The sequence below is a fragment of the Culex pipiens genome, chromosome 3, assembly GCF_016801865.2.
Source record: "Culex pipiens pallens isolate TS chromosome 3, TS_CPP_V2, whole genome shotgun sequence".
Classification (NCBI taxonomy): domain Eukaryota; kingdom Metazoa; phylum Arthropoda; class Insecta; order Diptera; family Culicidae; genus Culex; species Culex pipiens.
In genome coordinates this window covers 109,335,610-109,354,061 of record NC_068939.1, presented here as the reverse complement: position 1 = coordinate 109,354,061, position 18,452 = coordinate 109,335,610, and the positions used below count along the sequence as shown (strand labels likewise).

The following is an 18,452-nucleotide window of genomic DNA, read 5'->3' as shown; positions in this document are numbered from 1 at the left end:
ATCAGAAATGGTTTTTAATCGTGTTTTTTACCATTGTACATAAATATTGACATAGGGCTTTAGTACCCAATTGGGTTTGGACTTAGATAAAGCTACATTCCGCCGGGTTGGCCGGAGAAGGCACCGTGGAAATTCCATGAGGTCGGTCGGATGTGGCGACGCGCGTTTTGGTGGTGGTGGACCTAGGAAGCAATTCCATTCGCCAATTAAAAGAAAAAAACAATGCGCAAAGCCGATTCGCCAAAGCCAACGTGTGAGTGAGATGAAGTTACAAATTCGTGTGCAGGAGTTGAAGTGCTCTTACTGCTAAATGTTTTTTTTTCCGAGTTTTAAGACGTTCTACAGACGCATACCTCAGATCGAAATAAAGCTTGCGTCATTAGGTAAGAATGACAACGGAATGATACAGGTATCCAATGAAACATATTTTAGCTGGTGTTCAGAACAATCGAACGAAACAGTTCTGTAGTGCTGTAGTTTTCAATCGCTTTGTACTTGAATCCCACGTCCCTAGTTGAGTTGGAGTCGGCAACGCAACAGTTTTCTCTAGCGCACACACACACGCACATATTGAAATTCACAGCTTGAGATACCACACGAAAGCAGTTGCTTCATCGAGCAGATTTCCAGGTGGCTCACCGGAATACCAAAATGAGTTGGAAACAAGTGGCGAAAACGGGGGGACATTTACCATTCCGCACAAGTTTGGGCAATATGGGTATCAAACTTTGTGGTTTTTGATACTGGACATGAAGATGGACATTTCAAAAGTGTTGGCCACAACCTGGAGTGACCGGTACCCTCAAGGAAGTTTCCCCCGGGAAGACATTTAGGGAACCATAAGAGTTTAGGTAATATGACAAACTCCCTCTGCATTAAAATTTATTTCTCTACTCGACAGATTGATTTTGTCCTATTTTTCGTCTGCAACACACAAAAACTCCAAAAACTCGAATCAAGGTAGGTTTCCCGTTCCACCTTGAAAGTTGGTCCTGTACGAAGTCATTTACCCACCCTATAGTATTAGGATATTAAAGAATCTTCGGACCTAGGGGCAGGACAACTTGGTCGATAGACTAATAATAGTTCGTTAATTTATTTATATTTCGTCAATACTTTAACGTGACCTTACCTGCGTTTGTGGATCCTTGAACCTTTGTCAAATAGAAATGTCAAATTGAACATAAACACAAACAGTTTTGACGGTTAGGATTTTCATGGAACTATCGGAGGGAAATTTATAAGTGGCAGAAATAGGTAATTTCTTCAGCATGGAACATGCTTCGTCGGCCAATAATGGTACGGTACGTCCCGCTACGTTGAATGGTTACCCGAAAAGTCATGTCCACCTAGTCTAGTAAGAGGCCATGTTCCGGGATCAGAACCCGTCCTGTTGCTTCCTCCAGCAATTAAGAAGGAACAATGAACCCTCGATGAATACTATATTCGTTAAGGCTTCTTTTTTTCTACGGAACCTGGACAAATTCTTTGCACAGGCCGGATAACATAACCTAACATTTAGAGCGAAAAAAGATTGCTAGAACCGGTGACTTTCCGGATTGGTCCAACATCATCTAAATCTAAATGGTGGAAAGGAAACAGCTTTCATTTAAAATACAACGCGAACTCGTATTGCGGAACTCGTATTTTAGTATGTCCCAAATCCGATCCCCAAATGTGGCCAAATGAAACCAGCGTCGAAGGAGGAAAACAATCGGCAACGAGACCGATTGCCTCCTTCTTCAGCAGCACAAGATGTGGACATCATCACCGTAAATGTTGCCTCCTCCTTCTCCTCAAACTGCACTAGAGGGTAACGATGGGTCAAAGTCAAAGCATTCGCCTACTGTCCTGAATCCTCCTACCGTTTGAATTCCGTCAAACTCGGTCAACCTCGGACGAAACGCCACATACTCCATTGTGGCGGAATCTCCCTCTTCCTGTGATCGTATTTGGTCAATCTGAGACTGAACAAAGCATTTTTTTCTATATAAATGCCGAACAGCGTGCTTCAGAATGGGATGCATACTTTTTTCGCAAAAAAAAAAATATTTCATCTGTCAACTGTCAAATCAAGGTGTGCAAATGTAGGTCATTACATTTTTTTCGTTAATCTATTAACCAGTATATCAATAACAACGTCAATATATTGACGAATGGTAATTATATTGACTCTGTACACAGTTTTAACATATGTATGACTGAAAAGGATATAATATGATTTTCAGAGTCATTCGAAGAGAAGACTAGGCATAAAATGAAACACCTCTCATTAGATTTTATTAACATTATTTATATTTTGCATTAAAGTGTTTACAGTATGCGCTCGTTTGACTATTTCCTGTTCACTTTATTTTTTTCACCTCTGTTTTTTTTTTATTTATCTATTACAAAGAAAGTATATTCCGTCTTCAACTTTGATGGCCTTACGTTTTCTTTTGTTTTCCCTTTGGACTATATAATACTTTTCCTTAGCCAGGCAATCCTCTGCGGTAATGTTTGTGTTATGATATTTCAGTTTTTTTTTGTTGGGTAGAGATTGTGTTACTTCCTCATCTCCGAAGTGGCTTGTTTTTTTCTCTTCTCATTAACCGTAATTCGTTTTTATCTATGTTTTGTTTTATTGTATTTGTACAGAACGCGATTCAAATAGTGTTGTTAGAAGTTGACCTATATTACAAAAATAAACTAATTTTTAAGGAAAAAGTTGTACAAAAAGAGATTTTTACGTTTCGTTTAAGAACTTGTATATTGAAACGTAACAAGTGGTTGCTGCTAGTTTAAAAAAATCTGTTTGTCCTGCCATCTAACATAAAACGATTGCTGCACGTGTGCGTCGACGAGCCACGTGGATGAATACTGATCTTTTCAGCTGCACGTTGCAGTTTCATTTCGTACCGTATTGTGCATTTGAGTGTGTGTACAGAGTGAAAACGCCGGAAACAGCAAGAAATCCATGTTGGTGCCAATACGTGGCGCGTTTTCTACAAGCTTTGCGACGGGTTCACCATTTTGTTTCCTTGGTCTTGCGAAGGGTTTTGCATTTGGAGGAAATTTTAGTTTTGCCACGAACGGATGCCGCCAATAGCTTCATCAGGTATTTTTCACGGGGGAGAAGGGGAGTTTTTAAGCTCACTCTTTTTTTAGAAACATTCATCTTGTGATGCAAAACGCGTCGATATTTTGTATTTATTTTTTATTTTTAAAAATGTACACATCGATACTGTTTGACACCTTGAAAATCTGTCTAAAATCACATTTACTTCGAAGACTTTTTCCTTTAACCTATGGCTGAATAGAACTGATTTTCGATTACTTTGCTGATATGAATTTAGTTTTCTTCTTGTTTTACTTATAATTGTTCTAGCTGATCACTATTTGTGTTTTAGATGTTTGTCATTGTCAGTGGTTTGTTTGGTTTTCCCGCTTTACTTTCTTTCTTTATGTTTGTGTGCTTGTTTTATTTATTTAAGTTAATGATTTGTTTCTGTTACTTGTTTTGTGTGTTGCTGTTTCGTTTTGTTTCCGGTATATTTAACATTTGTTTTTGGTTACTTTAACTTTGAAGAGCCTCATATAGTGGGGAAAACATTCGCGAACAAATTTGAAATGTATTGTCCAAATTCAAGCTTTTTTTTTCGTTACAAAATGCATACTTTTGTCTTATTTTGTGTTTCGAATGAGCTGGATTTCGGGGGATTATATTTACAGTAGTGATAGTGTGTATCTGTATTATGTGTATGTGTGTGGGCGTGAGCATGTATGAATCATTCTGATGCAATAGAGAACAATAGTACAACGTCACAACAGCAGGTATTGAAAGTGCTGTTGCAATTGAAGGAACTGAAATCGGATCGATCAAAGAACGTATTGTTAGAGATAGTGTGTTTGTGTTTCTTAGTTGAGTGAGAGTGTTGTAGTGGCGTAGTCCTTCGTTATTATTATATCACTTTCGCTTAGTATGTTTGTGTTATGTTAGCTTGTTTTGTGTGTGAGTGTTTTCGAAAAAAGTTGTTATAAATATCAACAATAATTGTTTCATTCGTCGCTGTTCTGTTTGTGTTTATGTTTGACCTTAGAAGTAGTTTAGAAATACATGCTACAAAGTTTATTAGCCAGTTTAAATTATAGATTTACCCGATTCAATTCTAGTGATCATTCATCTTTCTTACATTGTTTTAAGAAAATAATAAAAAAAGAGTTTGCTTTCCTCTTTTTTTTTTTGTTAAATTGCAATGTACCTCACCCACTCTCAAATTTATTCTCCTAACGCTATGTTACTGTCTATAATATATGAATCACAGAGACATAAATAATACAGTTTAGAGCCTTTTTCTCGCTTAGACGTAATTAACTTGTTCTAAATGTGTTTTTGTGTATGTATGTGATTATTTCTCTTAGGTTCGCCTTGTGTAATTGTTCAAATTGGTTGCTAACTTTTGTATGAGTTTCACCTTTGAGTTCCTCTGGAAATTACCCTTTAACCTTTTTAAAGATTGGCTCTTTCATTTTGGCTGAACATTATGACTGCCCATAATTGAAAATTCGGCTATTATGCCAAATCAAGTATTCCGAGAAAAACGCGTTTTAGTGTTTGTGACAAAATCTCCGTCAAGGCAATTTCCCATAAGAGTGGCATATTAGCCGTTTGGTTTTTCGCATCGGCAGCCAAGTCTAAGCACTATTTCAGTAAAATTCAAGTTCCAGAAGATGCGTTGGAACATCCTCTACCACCTGGTGCTAATATCTCGTTTTTGCCAAAAGTGGATATTAGCCGTTTTTTCAATGGTGGGCAGATGAGTTTAAATTACTTTTAAATTAATAGTATTTTTCACGGCAAATAAATTATTAAACGTTATCGATATCCTTTCACAAAAAGGCAATTTCACTGTATTCTCATTTACAAAAATGTGTTTGTCAGTACTAAAATCGACTTAAACAAACATTTTATTAGTTTTTTTTTAAATTCTGAATCGATGGAATTCATGAAGGTTGGTATACGAGCTTTAATAATGTCAATGTACTATTGATTTAGGCATGGTTGCCAGGTTGCCAAAATAAAAAAAAATAGTAAATATTTGATTTGATTTAAATGTAAACTGAACCTTTTTGAGACTCAAAAATCAATGAAAAAAGAGAAAAAGTCAATAATCAAGTCGAATCTCTGGAAACAAATGTGATTGTAAGAATGCTTCAAAGTGATCTGGGAATGTGTTATCCAAGATCGAATCTCGATGGTGGCCAATATGGAGATTGAAGATTATCGAGAACATTTACCACTCTAATTTTATTGAAAATTATAGGTGCTCAGATGTTCAGCCAAAAAAAAAGCAAACAAACCAAGCCCTACCTCACCTTAGATCGTCCACACCTGCACCTTCTCGGCGACGACACACCACGAGGCCCGCTCGTAGTACGACGACACGATGTGCAGGCTGGTCACGTGGTGGTTGATCAGCGCGTCCAGCTCGCCCTCGCGGAACACGTGATAGTACCGGTGGTGGGTGGCCGCCCCGCCCGCCGACGGGCTGTCCAGCGAGGCCGAACTGTTCGAGTGGGCCCACGATTCGACGCTGGCGTGAGATTCGATCGACGATTTGTTCGCCGCGGTCGTGCCCACCATCTTTTGCTTGCTGTTGCTGGGTTCAGCTGGGAGCGTGGTTAGGACTGGCACTGCTGTTGCCGTTTGGAGTTGAGGGGGTTGAGTCGTGGATTTGCTTTGATGCTGTGAGTGGCTTCCGGGGCTGGCGCCCGGAAGCTGAGAGTAGCTCAAATTTATCGTTTTGGGGGGTAAGCTAGGTCTACTACTGCTAGTTTGATGGCTATCATTCGCACTATTATTGTTACTGTTGCCTAGAAGATCTACGTCCGTGTTTTGAGGATGCTCCTCTGAGCTATCCTCTTCCTGTATCAGTAAAGCTGTGTCACTCGCCATCTCGGTGTCTTCCTCGTCCAGCTCGGGGATGATGACGAATTCGTCGTTTTTGCTGAGATTCTTCATGTTTCCGCGCAGTCCGTAGAAGCCGTCAAAGTCTTCGTGTTCCATTTCGCAGGACTCGTGCAGTTGTTGTTGTTCGTCGTCTTCGTCCTCGTCATCGTCGGAGCCTTCCTCTTGGATGATCGGCGTCATCGAAGATCCGTAGCTTATGGGGCCAAGCGAGTCGTTGCTGCCACCCAACCCGCTGCTGCAGCCGAGGTGGCTCAGATTGGCAAGCATGAGTCGTCTTTCGCGCAGTTCCGCTCGCAGTTGGTTCAGATCTCTCAGGTCACCGTTGAGCTTCTTGAGGTACGGATCCGTGATCGGATGAGCGTCGGAAAGGGTCAGAGTCTTTTGCTTGAGTTTACCCTCGCTGAACACGTCGTCGTCTTCGTCGAAACTGCTTTCGCAACGTTGTTTCTCGCTGTCCAGTTCTTTGAGTAATTGGGCGCTTAGTTTCTCGGCAAAGTCAACCAAGTGCTGTCGGCAGGAGGTGTCGTCCAGGTCGGTATCGTTGGTACTGCTGGCGCCGGGTGGCACTCCGTTGGGCAGTTTGGTTGATTTGGATTCACTTTCCCGTAAGACCAGCCCGACGGCGTCTTCCAACTTGTGGGCAACTACCGCCGCGGCTTCGACCAGCGGAGGAATCGTCGAGGGTTGAGTCGTGGGTTGGGGTGCGGCGTTCGCAGCTGTCGCTGCTGGTTGTGGTGACACCGATGGACGCAACGCGCTGATCACGCTGTCGATCGAGTCCGGCGAGGAAGGTTCGCTGGAATCGCTATCCAGGTCGTCCGTCTCCGGGTTGAACAGTTCTAGAGATAACAATTTTGGCACTACAGGAGCCGCTGCTGCGCTGCTTGTGGAGGACTGTCGGCGCAGGATCGGATAATTTCCACTTTTGCGGAACTTGGGAATCGGTGGCAAATCCTTGATCTGCTGCCGCGTAATCTTCTGCACTGGTGGTGATGATCTGGCCGTCGTCGTCGTCGTCGCCGCTATCGTCGCGGGGATGGCGCTACTGGGTTTGCTGCTGGAAGCGGTTGTAGAACTCGAACAAGCCGAAGCGTTTGAAGGCGGGGACTTTAGATTTTTAATACTAGAACTAAGTGCGCTATTTACAAATGACGATGACGTGGGTGAAACTTCGTCCAGTTTGGGCAGGACCGAAGTATCGTCGAAGGTGAATTGGCTGAGTTCGCTGGCGGCACCGTTGAGTCCGCTGCTGCTGCACCCGTTGGTCTCGCTGGTGAAGCCAGGTTTTGTGCGTGGAGGTGCCGGCGAGTGTGCTGGCGTTGGACAGGGCATCACCATCGGTGACGTTGGCCCCGACGGCATCCGACAGGGGCCCGCACCAAACCCGTCCCCGCCGCCATTATTGCTCAGCATCTGCGTCTGTTGCTGCTGTTCCGGCTTTGGAATGAAGATCACCGAGGCAAAGCTGTCCTCAGACTCGATGCTGGTATCGCTCTGCAAGCTGCTGTCCTTGGAAGAGTCTGTTGTTCACAGCGTTCGAGAAGAGAGTGGAAAAGAACCGAGATTAGTGAATGAGCTTGCGGATGCTACAAAAAAGCTGATTGTGGTTCTCAAAAAGAAGCTAAGCTACTAAACAATCATTCAAGTTCTGCTTTTGCTTGCATTTGCTGGCTTGCAGTTATTCCTACAAAACGTGTGTCTGAAGCGCAACGGACATGTGGGCATGTTGTTGTTCTTGTGAAGCAGCGTAGGTTTTTGAGAGCCCACGCAGAACAATAGTCTTTCTCTACTCTATAGCAATACACGTGGTCTGTTTTGTGTTCAAAAGTTGGCTACTGGTGGCGAGCACGTGTGGGAAGTGGTACTGATTGCATGATTACTAAGCGCTTGTCTATTTGGATCTGGATGAAAGTGTTTTTTGCTTGCCGAAAGGCTCTACAATAACTTCTATGTATGTTAATCATAAAAAAAACTACTCGATTAAAAAGCGAAAAAAATAGACATTGCTATACGAATATCTCTACAATGCAAATTCAAAAATACTTTTTACTTGTTCTATGAGCGATCCCATTCAAAATTATATTTACATAATAAAACCTTTTTTATAAAATCCTTTTAATATTGAAATTGTCTACTGCATCTATGTTCTGTATAAGTTGATGCTTCTGTTTACCAAGTTAATAAGCTGTTTGTGACAATTTTCAATGTGCGTGATCAATAATTTTGTTTGAAACAGATGAGTGAGCAATTCATGGTTGATCATAAAACGATTCTTAAATTTAAAATACTTTCGTGAAACAATTTCCCATAAAAGGTCAAAAGTATATATGAAACGTTACTTAATCAACCTTAAGGTGGTTGGTTCCTTTCTGACATTAATTCATCAAAATATTTGAGATCAGCCCTCAAAAAGGGTATAAAAAACACTTAAGTGCTTATAACTTTTGATAAGGATGCCAGATCTTCAATATTTTAGGTTAGTTGGAAAGGTATTTTTAATACCTTTCTAAAAATGTATAACACGAAGGGGTTTCTTCCAAAACCCATCCTTTTTACAATCTTCCGGAATTTAGTCGAAAGGTTATTTTTAGCATAACTTTTGAAGTACTTTACTAAACTTCATAATTTTCAATAGCGATTTATGGGACCCCAAAACGGATCGAATGAGTCTAAAACGGACAAAATCGGTTCAGCCAGTGCTGAGATAATCGAGTGACAATTTTTTGATCAACATCAACAAGCTTAGTACAAGGTACAAGCGACTACAGAGGCATCGATATGCATTGTATTTTGTGATGCAATCATTTAAATTTAAAAATAAAATTTAAAATTTAAATGATGATTTTCATAGCCTTACATGCAATAGGAAAACCGTTACCAAAAAGTATCAGCATGTGTAGGTATTCTGAACAACTTATAGAATGAATTATGTCAAAATATTGTAATAAATATAAATAATAATGATGGAAGTTTAGGCTTTAAAAGTTTGCTTTGTTTAAGGTTACCAGTAGTTTGAATATTCAAATGGCCATGTTATCTTGAAAATTATTTTTTTCCTTTCTTTGAGCAGTTTTTGAAAGAGAACATTTTTTTTAAATAATGGTTTTATGAGATTTTCGTTTTCTACACATTTCTTTGAATTTAGTTAGAAAAGATAAATAAAAAAATAAAACTAACACTTGATCATAATTGCACCGATAATAAAAGACAAAGTTTTTTTTAAAGCTTTTTACTTTTTTTACAATCAGAGCCGAACAATAAAGCACAAATTTATAACAGACATCTTGCAGCAGCATTATAATATGTTGTCTTTTTTTATGAAACATGCTTTTTTATTAATTACAGCTTAGTTTTTAAATTCTACTATCATGCGCATCTCATAACTTTATTCAGGTACTTTGTAGATATTTGTAGATACAGTTGGAATTCACTCAATTTCCAAATTCAGTTGCACTAAAACACAAAATATCGAGCCACGAGAATTGAGAGCTAATCTATACAAGACAGGTCGTTGTATCTTTTTTGAGAACCAAGCGTTTTAACCATCTAGTTATTATATAGATATATATTAGAAATAATATACGAAATAGGTACCCGCGAAACGTTGTCGTTTAATGAAAGTGGAACGAAAACTTTCTGTAGAAATGAAACGGATGAACATTACCAATAGCAGAAGAATGGATGGTGTGGCAGTGGAAAATATTCGTAAAGAGAAGAAAGTAGTTTTTTTTTGGTTTTTTGAAATACAGAGAGAAAAAAAATAGAAGAAAAACCCGTTTTGAAAAGAGTATGCTAGAATTTGGAAACCAACAGGAAGGAGTTGTTGGTTTTGCTAGGGTCAACTTACCGGAACCGCTTTCCCGGGAGTGGCGCCGAGGTTTCGAGTCATCCTGGCTGGTGCCCATTCCGTTGAGCTTGTCGCTGCCGTTGCTGCCATTGTTCATGGAGTTGTTCCGGGACAGATGATGGCTTCCGGGACGGCCATCCGGCCCGTAGGGTGCATAGCCGGGTGGGTACGAATCGTAAGACCGGTTTTGCGCGTAATTGTGACTGTGGTGGGCTTGGGCGGTCGCTTTGATATTTTGCATGATCTTCACGAACCCGTTCTTCGTGACCCGCTCCAAGCTTCCGGTGGATGTCTTAAGCTTCGTCGTGAAGCCCTCCTTGATCACCGCTAACCGCTTGGTGAACAGTGACCGACAGAGGAACGATTCGTTCAAGGACATCTGCTTTTGTATTCGCTTCCGGATTCGGTCTTTCTCGCGCAACCGGCTTTCGGCCATCAACTCCTCGTTCAGGGAGCTTTGCTTCCGGAGAAGCTGAATCCGAGATTCGTTACGGGTTATGTGCTCTCGGTAGGCTTGTGCCGATTCGCACAGCTTGTAATCTACGTCTTCACATAATGATTGTTTCTGTTTAACTAGTTTTGGTCTTCGGGAGGCTGATGGCTCAGCGGGTGTGGCTTTCGATTCAGGTATTTGAGCACCTAAACTTGGTACACTTGAACGTGATCTAACTATGGTTTTTGGTGGTGGATTTAATATACTACCTAAGCTCCGGCTTTTCAACCCGGCAGACAGCGGCGGCTCCGGCAGGTCGTCGAAGTCTTCCAGACGTCTCAGCTCGATTGGCAGATCCTTGGCATCCTCGTAGTCGAGACTACTGTCGTGTTTGGTTTCGCGTGAACTCCACGATTCCAGGAACCAGGGGCTCTTTTTGCTGCCGGCCAATTTCTGAAGATGGAAAGGTAACGATTAGATATGCTTCTGGTTTCAGCTAAAAAAGTACCACGCGTCTCCACAATATTGATCCCTAAAAATTCTTCCATGGAGTCACCTGGTAATACATATATTAATCGAAATATTAATTGAATCACAAATTCAAGTCTATTTTTAAGTGATTTTTTTTATCAATTTCCTGCCATACGCCCAGAATTCAGAATTTATTTATTAAAGAAACATTTCATCTTAAGCCGAATAGAACCCTTAGTCCCTCACTGATCAAACTTGGATGAGAATTTGAAACTTTAAAAGCAGAATCCTTATTTTCAGAAATTTGTGAAAATTTTTAACTTTAGGAATTATATTAGAATTCCTAAAGATACAGTTTACACCACAAGTACAATGATAAAAAGGCTCTCCCAAATCGTAGTTTCAACCAATCGGGTTCATATTTGGGGGAAAGGTGTGTCTACTATATACCCATCTGCCATGAAAGTGCCTTTGATTATGGACGCTCCCTTCCAAGTTTGTTCATAAAAGTTTAATTCCGGGGTGTAAAAGTAAATTATGGACAAAAAATATATTTTCTCTCGTAAGTTGGCATTAACAACAAAACTATTATTTCTTAAAATTTCTTTCGTCATTTCATAGGGGTTGAGTTGGGTTACAATGCCCTTTCATTAGATTTGACCAAATTTTAGAATATACCCAGAATCCAGGGCTGTCTCATTGCTCCCCTCTCTTTTTATCCCATGGGTAACAATGATACACTTTATTTTCTTCATTAAACTATTCAAAATCTATGGAAATCTTCCAAACAAAAATATAAAGCTTTGATATATAAGGATAAGGATAATATTTAATATAAGGATTTGATAATATTTAAATACTTTTTAGTATAAATTTGGTAAATAAAAGTTTCAAGCTGGCAAAATTGTTTTAAAATGTTCACGGCAGGTCACCTGCAATGGAACAGTACAAACACATGATGTTTGTGTATGAGGTCGGATATTTTGGTCAATGCTAGAACACTTTAAAAGAAAGAAAATGAAACAAAAGGCTAATTAAAATATGCTGGCAATATGCTGATGTAAAAAAATACAAAAATCATTTAAAGTTAAAAACCAAAAGTATCTCATTGATGACTACTAGGGAGTTTCATCCAAACAAAAAAGTTCTCAGAATCAGGCAAACCGAGGTTTCCCTAGTAGAGGATACCTACAGGGACTCTCATGCCAAATATCAGCGCATTTGGTTGAGAATTAGCCTGTCCCCAGCGGTTTAAAGTTTACATGTAAATGACCATGGGATTTTTGTGCTTTTCGTTCAATCGTTCCTACAGGTCTGGGACAACATGGATTCACTCGGAATAAAGACAGGTGTGTAGGGGATGGTCTAATGAATACATTCCAGAAGGAATTAGGGTTGTCCATTCTGTCCCCAAGGTGCGCATTGGATTGACGTCCGGTGTCTCCGGAATCAACAATTCATCCTTCAAAAGCATCGTATTTCCTTAGTATGCTATGACGGCTTCGTGTAAACCACGACGTCACATATCAGACGGCGAACACGTGGCAGAGCATACACTCAAGTTTTGGCTCAGAAACATTCTTTTAAGTAATAGAATTATAATTATTGATGTTCCTGAGACAATTTGAACTATTCTGAATAACGTAAACTGATGATTTTGTAATTATAATGCAATCGATGCTTCTCCACGTGTTCACCGTCTGACATGGGGCGTCGTAATTTTCACCTAGCCGGCATAGCATACTAAGGACAATGCGTACTTTTGAAGGGTGAATCGTTGATTCTGGAGACACCGGATGTCGATCCAATGCGCACCTTGGGGACAGAATGGACAACCCCAATTCCTTCTGGAATGTGTTCATTAGACCATCCCCTAAACACCTGTCTTTAGTCCGAGTGTAGTCATGTTGTCCCCAGACCTGTAGGAACGATTGAACGAAAAGCAGAAAAATTCCATTGTAATTTACATGTAAACTTTAATCCGCTGGGGACAGGCCAATTCTCAACCAAATGCGCTGATATTTTGCATGAGAGTCCCTGTGGGTATCCTCTACTAGGGGAACCTCGGTTTGCCTGATTCTGAGAACTTTTTTGTTTGGATGAAATTACCCTAATGACTACCCTACCCAGGGTATTCCAGGATACTTCCTTAGAACTGGCAGCGCTTGTACTCGACTAAATTAGAAGAATCCAATGTCAAATTTCGGGAACTACTTTATTTTTAAACTTTGTGGAAGCATAATTTGGGATTTCGAGTCAACCAATTGGCGAATTTTAAGTAAAAAGTTGTGGTTTTTCTCTGGTTAGGATTATTATTTTCGATTGGAAATCATTTCTTTCGATGTTTAGTTAAGTCAAAAGATATCGACATTTGTGTGCTATATATTTTTATAGCTAAGACGTATTACAAGATAGCGTACGAAAACGATATGTAAATATCTGCATCAAACGATATTTACAAGAGTATACAAAATGGATTAAATTAGCTTGAATCACCATGCGCTTCGCTTGTGTTTGTAAAACAGCTTTAAATATCATATTAAAAAAGCTATCTAATTTGTGGATGGAGGCCTTATCATGTACGGACTGTATCGGGGCAATATTTTGATGAATTCTCATGTACCTACATGTCCCAAACGGTACGTTCAGATAAACATGTTTAATGGACAAAAATAGTTGAAAATGGAATTCCACTTTTCAAGGTATATGAAAAACAGAATAAATCTAGATTAATTTTTCAAAACAACCAGTGCTCCATGGATTTCCTATGTACACAGGAACTTTTGAACAAACAAGTGAGAAATGTTCACATCGTAAGTATGTTGCATTAGAGCTCCTTACGAAATATTTATACTTATTTCCCTCAAAATGTTGAAATGTTGCATAAGAGTTATTGCTTGAGTTATTGCTCCACGGTGCCAATTATAAAGCCTGCTAATTGTAGTTATTGTAAATAAATACCTAACATTTTGGATAAAAATGCTATGGAATCATTTTGAGAAACCAAGCACCTATTATGAATCTCCTTTTCTTAGAAAAAGTCTGCTGATTATAAAATTTGTGAAAGGTCAGCACGGATAAGTTAAAAAGATTCAAGCACACTACTAGCTATTTCGAAACTATTAAAGCGTTACAATTCTGCTTCCCACAGCCCAGCTGTAATTTCACCTGTATGGCTCGTCGCACGAAGCTGTAGCACGTTTCGCCGGGGGACGACGACGACAGGCTGGAGCTGTCCCCGTCGCCCGCAGACCGGCTCGAGTTGGTCGAATCCTCGGTGTAGGCGTGGTACGGCGGCAGGAAGTCATCGTCGTCGTCCTCGTCTGAGGCGGCCGCATTCTTCGATCGCGGCGGTTGCCACGGAATCAGCACGTCCTGGGACTCGAACCGCCGGTGTCGCTGCTCCATGGCCCACACGGTGATGATGACCCGGCCACCGATCCGCAGAATCCGTGCCAACTCCCGGATGGCCCCGACCCGCCGTTCGGTCGTCGCAAAGTGGTGCACCACGGCCAGGGACAGAACCGCGTCGAACGATTCGTCCCGGAATGGCAGTTCCAGATTATCACATATCGCCACCTGTTGAGCACGGTCACGCAATAAAGAAAGAGAGAGAGAGAGATATGTTATGAGCAAGCGAGAGAAAGAGCGAGAGGTCAAAGGAGAAGAGCGCTTAATTTCAACCTATGGCTTCCGGTATCTGTTTCCGTCGTCGTCTTCCTTCTTTTTGTTGTTGGACTTTATTCAAGTATACCGTGTTAACATGCTGTGCTATCTGGTGTTGTTTGCCCTCCTTTCTGTACCTATTATATAGCGAAACGAGCCAGGTCTGTTGCCCAGGGAGGACGGACGAATAACGTCTTAACCATCGTGAAAGAAGGAAAATCCAACCACTAGTGGGGTTTAGAAATGTGAGTGGCGTTGAGGGAAATTTCCATGCCAAAAGCATCAAGAAATAATTTATCTGAAGAATAATCATGACAGATTTTAATACTACAATGTTGTGTAATGCTGTTCATCGTTTAAGAAACGTCATCGCATCGTTGATTTCACATTCCTACGGGACCCTTTTTGAAAACTAAATTCGCCATAACTTTTGCTATATGAAAGCTAGAGCTTTGAAATTTTCTGACATCTATTTTACCTTGGACGACCCCTAGGGAAGCGTCCATAAAAGATGTTACTTTAAAGGTATTTGGGTCCTTTCCGACCCCAAACTTTAAAAATTCGCTAAAAATCCAGTTTCTAGCCAAATCTGATTCTCTTGGTCTCAAATGAAAGCTTATAGGATGTCCTCTTTCCAAAATTGACCTGGAAATACGTGGAAACCGGATTTGGAAAAAGGCCATTTTGAGACCCCAACTTTGCCGACCTGTACTGCCCATGTTCGCATAAATGTCCCATATGAAAAAAACAGCAACCTGAGAAAAACGCATTTGAAGTTTGTCCCATACATAAGGCTACGTGTTAATTTTTTGCGAAAAAACTGGATTTCCTCCTGATTTCTAGAACAAAGTACTGGATGTTATAGGCTTTTTGGAAAGAGCACACGATTTTGAACCAAACTGCATCAATTACTCAAAATCGATGAAAATGCATATGGGACATATATGCGATCAGGGGCAGTGTATCTCCGGCAAATTTCAACCAATCAGGATGCTCCGGGTTGAACTTGACTGGCATTCTCCTATACTTTGACCACAAATATTAATATCAGGGCCAGGTGACCTACCGGTTCCGAAAATCCGGAGCATCCGAACAGTTCATTTTTTTTATTGTTTTTCACGTATATGTAGGGCTAGTGATTTTTTTTGCGATTTCACGGAAGCCGCGTAATCCGTGAAATTTGCCCTTGGCCGTGAAATTTGGGAAATACCGTGAAATGCCGCGAAATTTGAAGTATTCAATTGATAAATCGCTACTCAATGCATTAAAGCTTTATTTGTTTAATTCAAACATTTAAAAAGATTTTTACAAGCATTTTAAATGCAGTTTACAAATAAAGAAGTATTTCATAAAGAGGATTTGCAGCAAAGCTAAAAGACACATGGCGTCACCTATGAACAGGTAGCGTAAACCTATGTTTTTTTTTGAATAATCGTGTTTTTTCCTTCATAATCAACATTTTTATAAAACTTATGCCGGATGCGGATGAGAAAAAAATATTTCCAACAATTTGGTGTACCTACATCTTTCCAATATTTGTTTGATTTTTATATGGGAAAACTTTAGAAAAAGTAAGTAATTTGGAATATTTTGCAAGAAAGTCTGTCAAAAATCAATAAAAATTGTTAACCCATCTGTTATCAACTATATAACTGGTTATTTCATTGATATATACGGAGAAACTATTTTTTTTTCGTGTTCCAGAAAATGTTTGTTAAAGAAAAAGTTCACAATTTTTTTATATTAAACAACGAGGAACAAACAATTATGTGTTTTGATTTGTTTATTTTCAACATCACTGGCGTGTAGGCCAGATCTTTGCGCATCTTTTGGTATATATAACATTGAAGTTTGGAGCATCCTGGAGCTCGGTACAGACCTTCAAAGTTTGGCAATTTTTCGAAAAATCGTCCCTGGCAAAAAAGATATGCGTCGCACCTCGCGACGCCCGAAACGCCATTTGATTTTGCTGGGACCAATTTTTCGAAAAAATACCAAACTTTGAAGGTCTGTACCGAGTTTCCTGGTGCTCCAAACTTGATCTGGCCTACACGCCAGTTATGTTGAACATAAACGCTTTAGTGGCCAAAATGCCTCAAAGAGTGTCATTTTTGAAAAAATCTTTTTTTAAGGGTTAAATCCTATTTAAAATTGAAGGGCGGAGCGCCAGCTCCTGTTACGTCCAATCAAGCTCATATTTGGGATTTGGGCTCTGTATGCCCACCGGAACAAACCCCTGAATGTCCGCCAAAAAGTCATTTTTGTTACACTCTAATACATATTGAAATCATATTTGTTAACCATTTTGCAATGTATTCTATTTTTCTTTAATAATCAATAAATGTTAAAACTGCTTTTAATGAAGTTTTGCCTGAACTTTATTTAAAAAAAAAACTAAAATTTCCCTATTTCTCAAATTAAAAAAAAATCTGTATAGCACTTATTTTAATGCTTCTAGTTTTGATGAATTAGAGGTTTAGGACTTGCTTCGTTTTGGAGGTATTAATGCAAATTAATTCTAGAAAATCTCAATAAAATTAAAACAGCCAAATCATAAATTCATGACTTTTTTTTATTAGGTCCTATATACAAATGTTAACATTGAGTGTATCCCTTTCACACCTAATGTCAATGTTCATTGGAGTAACCGGGATACACTCAACACAGAAAAAAATAATGTAAATTTGGAAGCTTTAATTTTGGAAGGTTGAATATTACCTCTTTTATGATGTAATTTTACCTCAATTTAGACTGAAAAAGTGACATTACAACAGAAAAGTGGTAAAATTACACATTTCCAGAGGTAAAATTACACCTTTTTTCTAACATAAAAGATGTACCCCTTCCCAGATGTAATATTACCATGATTTTTTTTCTGTGAATGTTTACATTTGTTTGTAAGACCTTATTAATAAATCTAGAATTCAACTGACGGAAATTCTTCAAAAATTCCCAAGATTAATTCAATACTCATTTTTTGAAATAAATCAGTTGTGTCAGGGGGGTTTAAACGCGTTTTATTTTGTATCTTAAACTACTGCTTACATTTAATACAGTTTTCTGTTAATAATTTTGCTAAAAGAATACATTTTAACGTTTATTTTGAGCAGTTTTTAGAGTACCGTGAAATTTCAATGTTTTGTAATTGGCATGCCGCGTAATTTTGATTTTTTAGCCGTGAAAAATCACTAGTCCTACGTATATGCAATACCATTCTACTTGCGATAGTTGAAATTGATCCACAGAACATACTTAATCTAATCTAATCTAATCTAATCAGACCCTAGCGCAGCCAATCTTTCGAAGGGATCCTGGAGAGTGCCTTAGGTTAGATGACGCCTAGCACTTTTCCTGTCATTTATTAACATTTGTAGTGCACCATTGCATCGGAATGCATTGAAACATCACAAGCGTTAAAGCGGTCAGGCCTACTGCGTAAAGCCGTATCGCAGAGATGATTCGTAATTGGGTTGAGTTTGAGCACAGAGTGTTTGAACAACAACACAATTCTGAATCGACAGGGGTGGAAGAAGCGTGGGAACACACCACCATACGCTCCGTGAACATACTTAAAATACCAAACAGAATTGCTTGAACCACTTTGGAGAGATACTGGTCAGTCCCGGGTAACCTGGAACCGGTTCCCGGATACCCTATGAACAGCCAACTTGACTTTTTGTTAAAACCCCTTCATGTTGTACATCAAACTTCATAAAATTGAAAGATTTGCCAATCCGTTGCTGCCGTTATTTGCTGACCCATCCTGGCCAATCTGAAACCGATTACCGGTGGCCCCTTGAGGACACGTTCGGAATAATACAGAAAACATATCTTCCGACACATCAAACTTCATGAAATTGAAAGATATGTCAATCTATTGTCATGCCGTTGTACTTGAACCCAATCTTTTGTGGAGCCAAATATTTTTGTTTCAGTTGGTTCCGTTCCCTCAACCATGTTTGATGCTAGATGTCAGTTATTTCCACCATCTTGAATGCTATATTTCGCTTTCTTTTTAAAATTTGTGAAATTCAAAAAAAAATCAATATATACGGCAAGATTTTTTTATTACTTTGTCTGGCATG

At 39.5% G+C, this 18,452-nt stretch overlaps 1 protein-coding gene across 5 annotated transcripts in view; it reads right to left on the bottom strand.

Moving 5' to 3' along the window:
* Positions 1–4,211: 4,211 nt before the first annotated feature.
* Positions 4,212–18,452, bottom strand: part of LOC120423436 (uncharacterized) — a 29,362-nt gene continuing 15,121 nt past the window's right edge. For 3 of the 5 annotated variants that reach the window (XM_039587247.2, XM_052709823.1, XM_039587246.2), the window contains 4 exons: positions 13,870–14,280; positions 9,798–10,683; positions 9,545–9,586; positions 4,212–7,470 (listed from right to left, as the gene is read on the bottom strand). In XM_039587247.2, the coding sequence (XP_039443181.1) occupies positions 5,357–7,470; positions 9,545–9,586; positions 9,798–10,683; positions 13,870–14,280 (3,453 nt within the window). In that variant the 3' untranslated portion in view covers positions 4,212–5,356. The remainder of the gene's footprint in view (positions 7,471–9,544; positions 9,587–9,797; positions 10,684–13,869; positions 14,281–18,452) is intronic. The other 2 variants (XM_039587251.2, XM_039587248.2) reach the window with 2 other exon arrangements.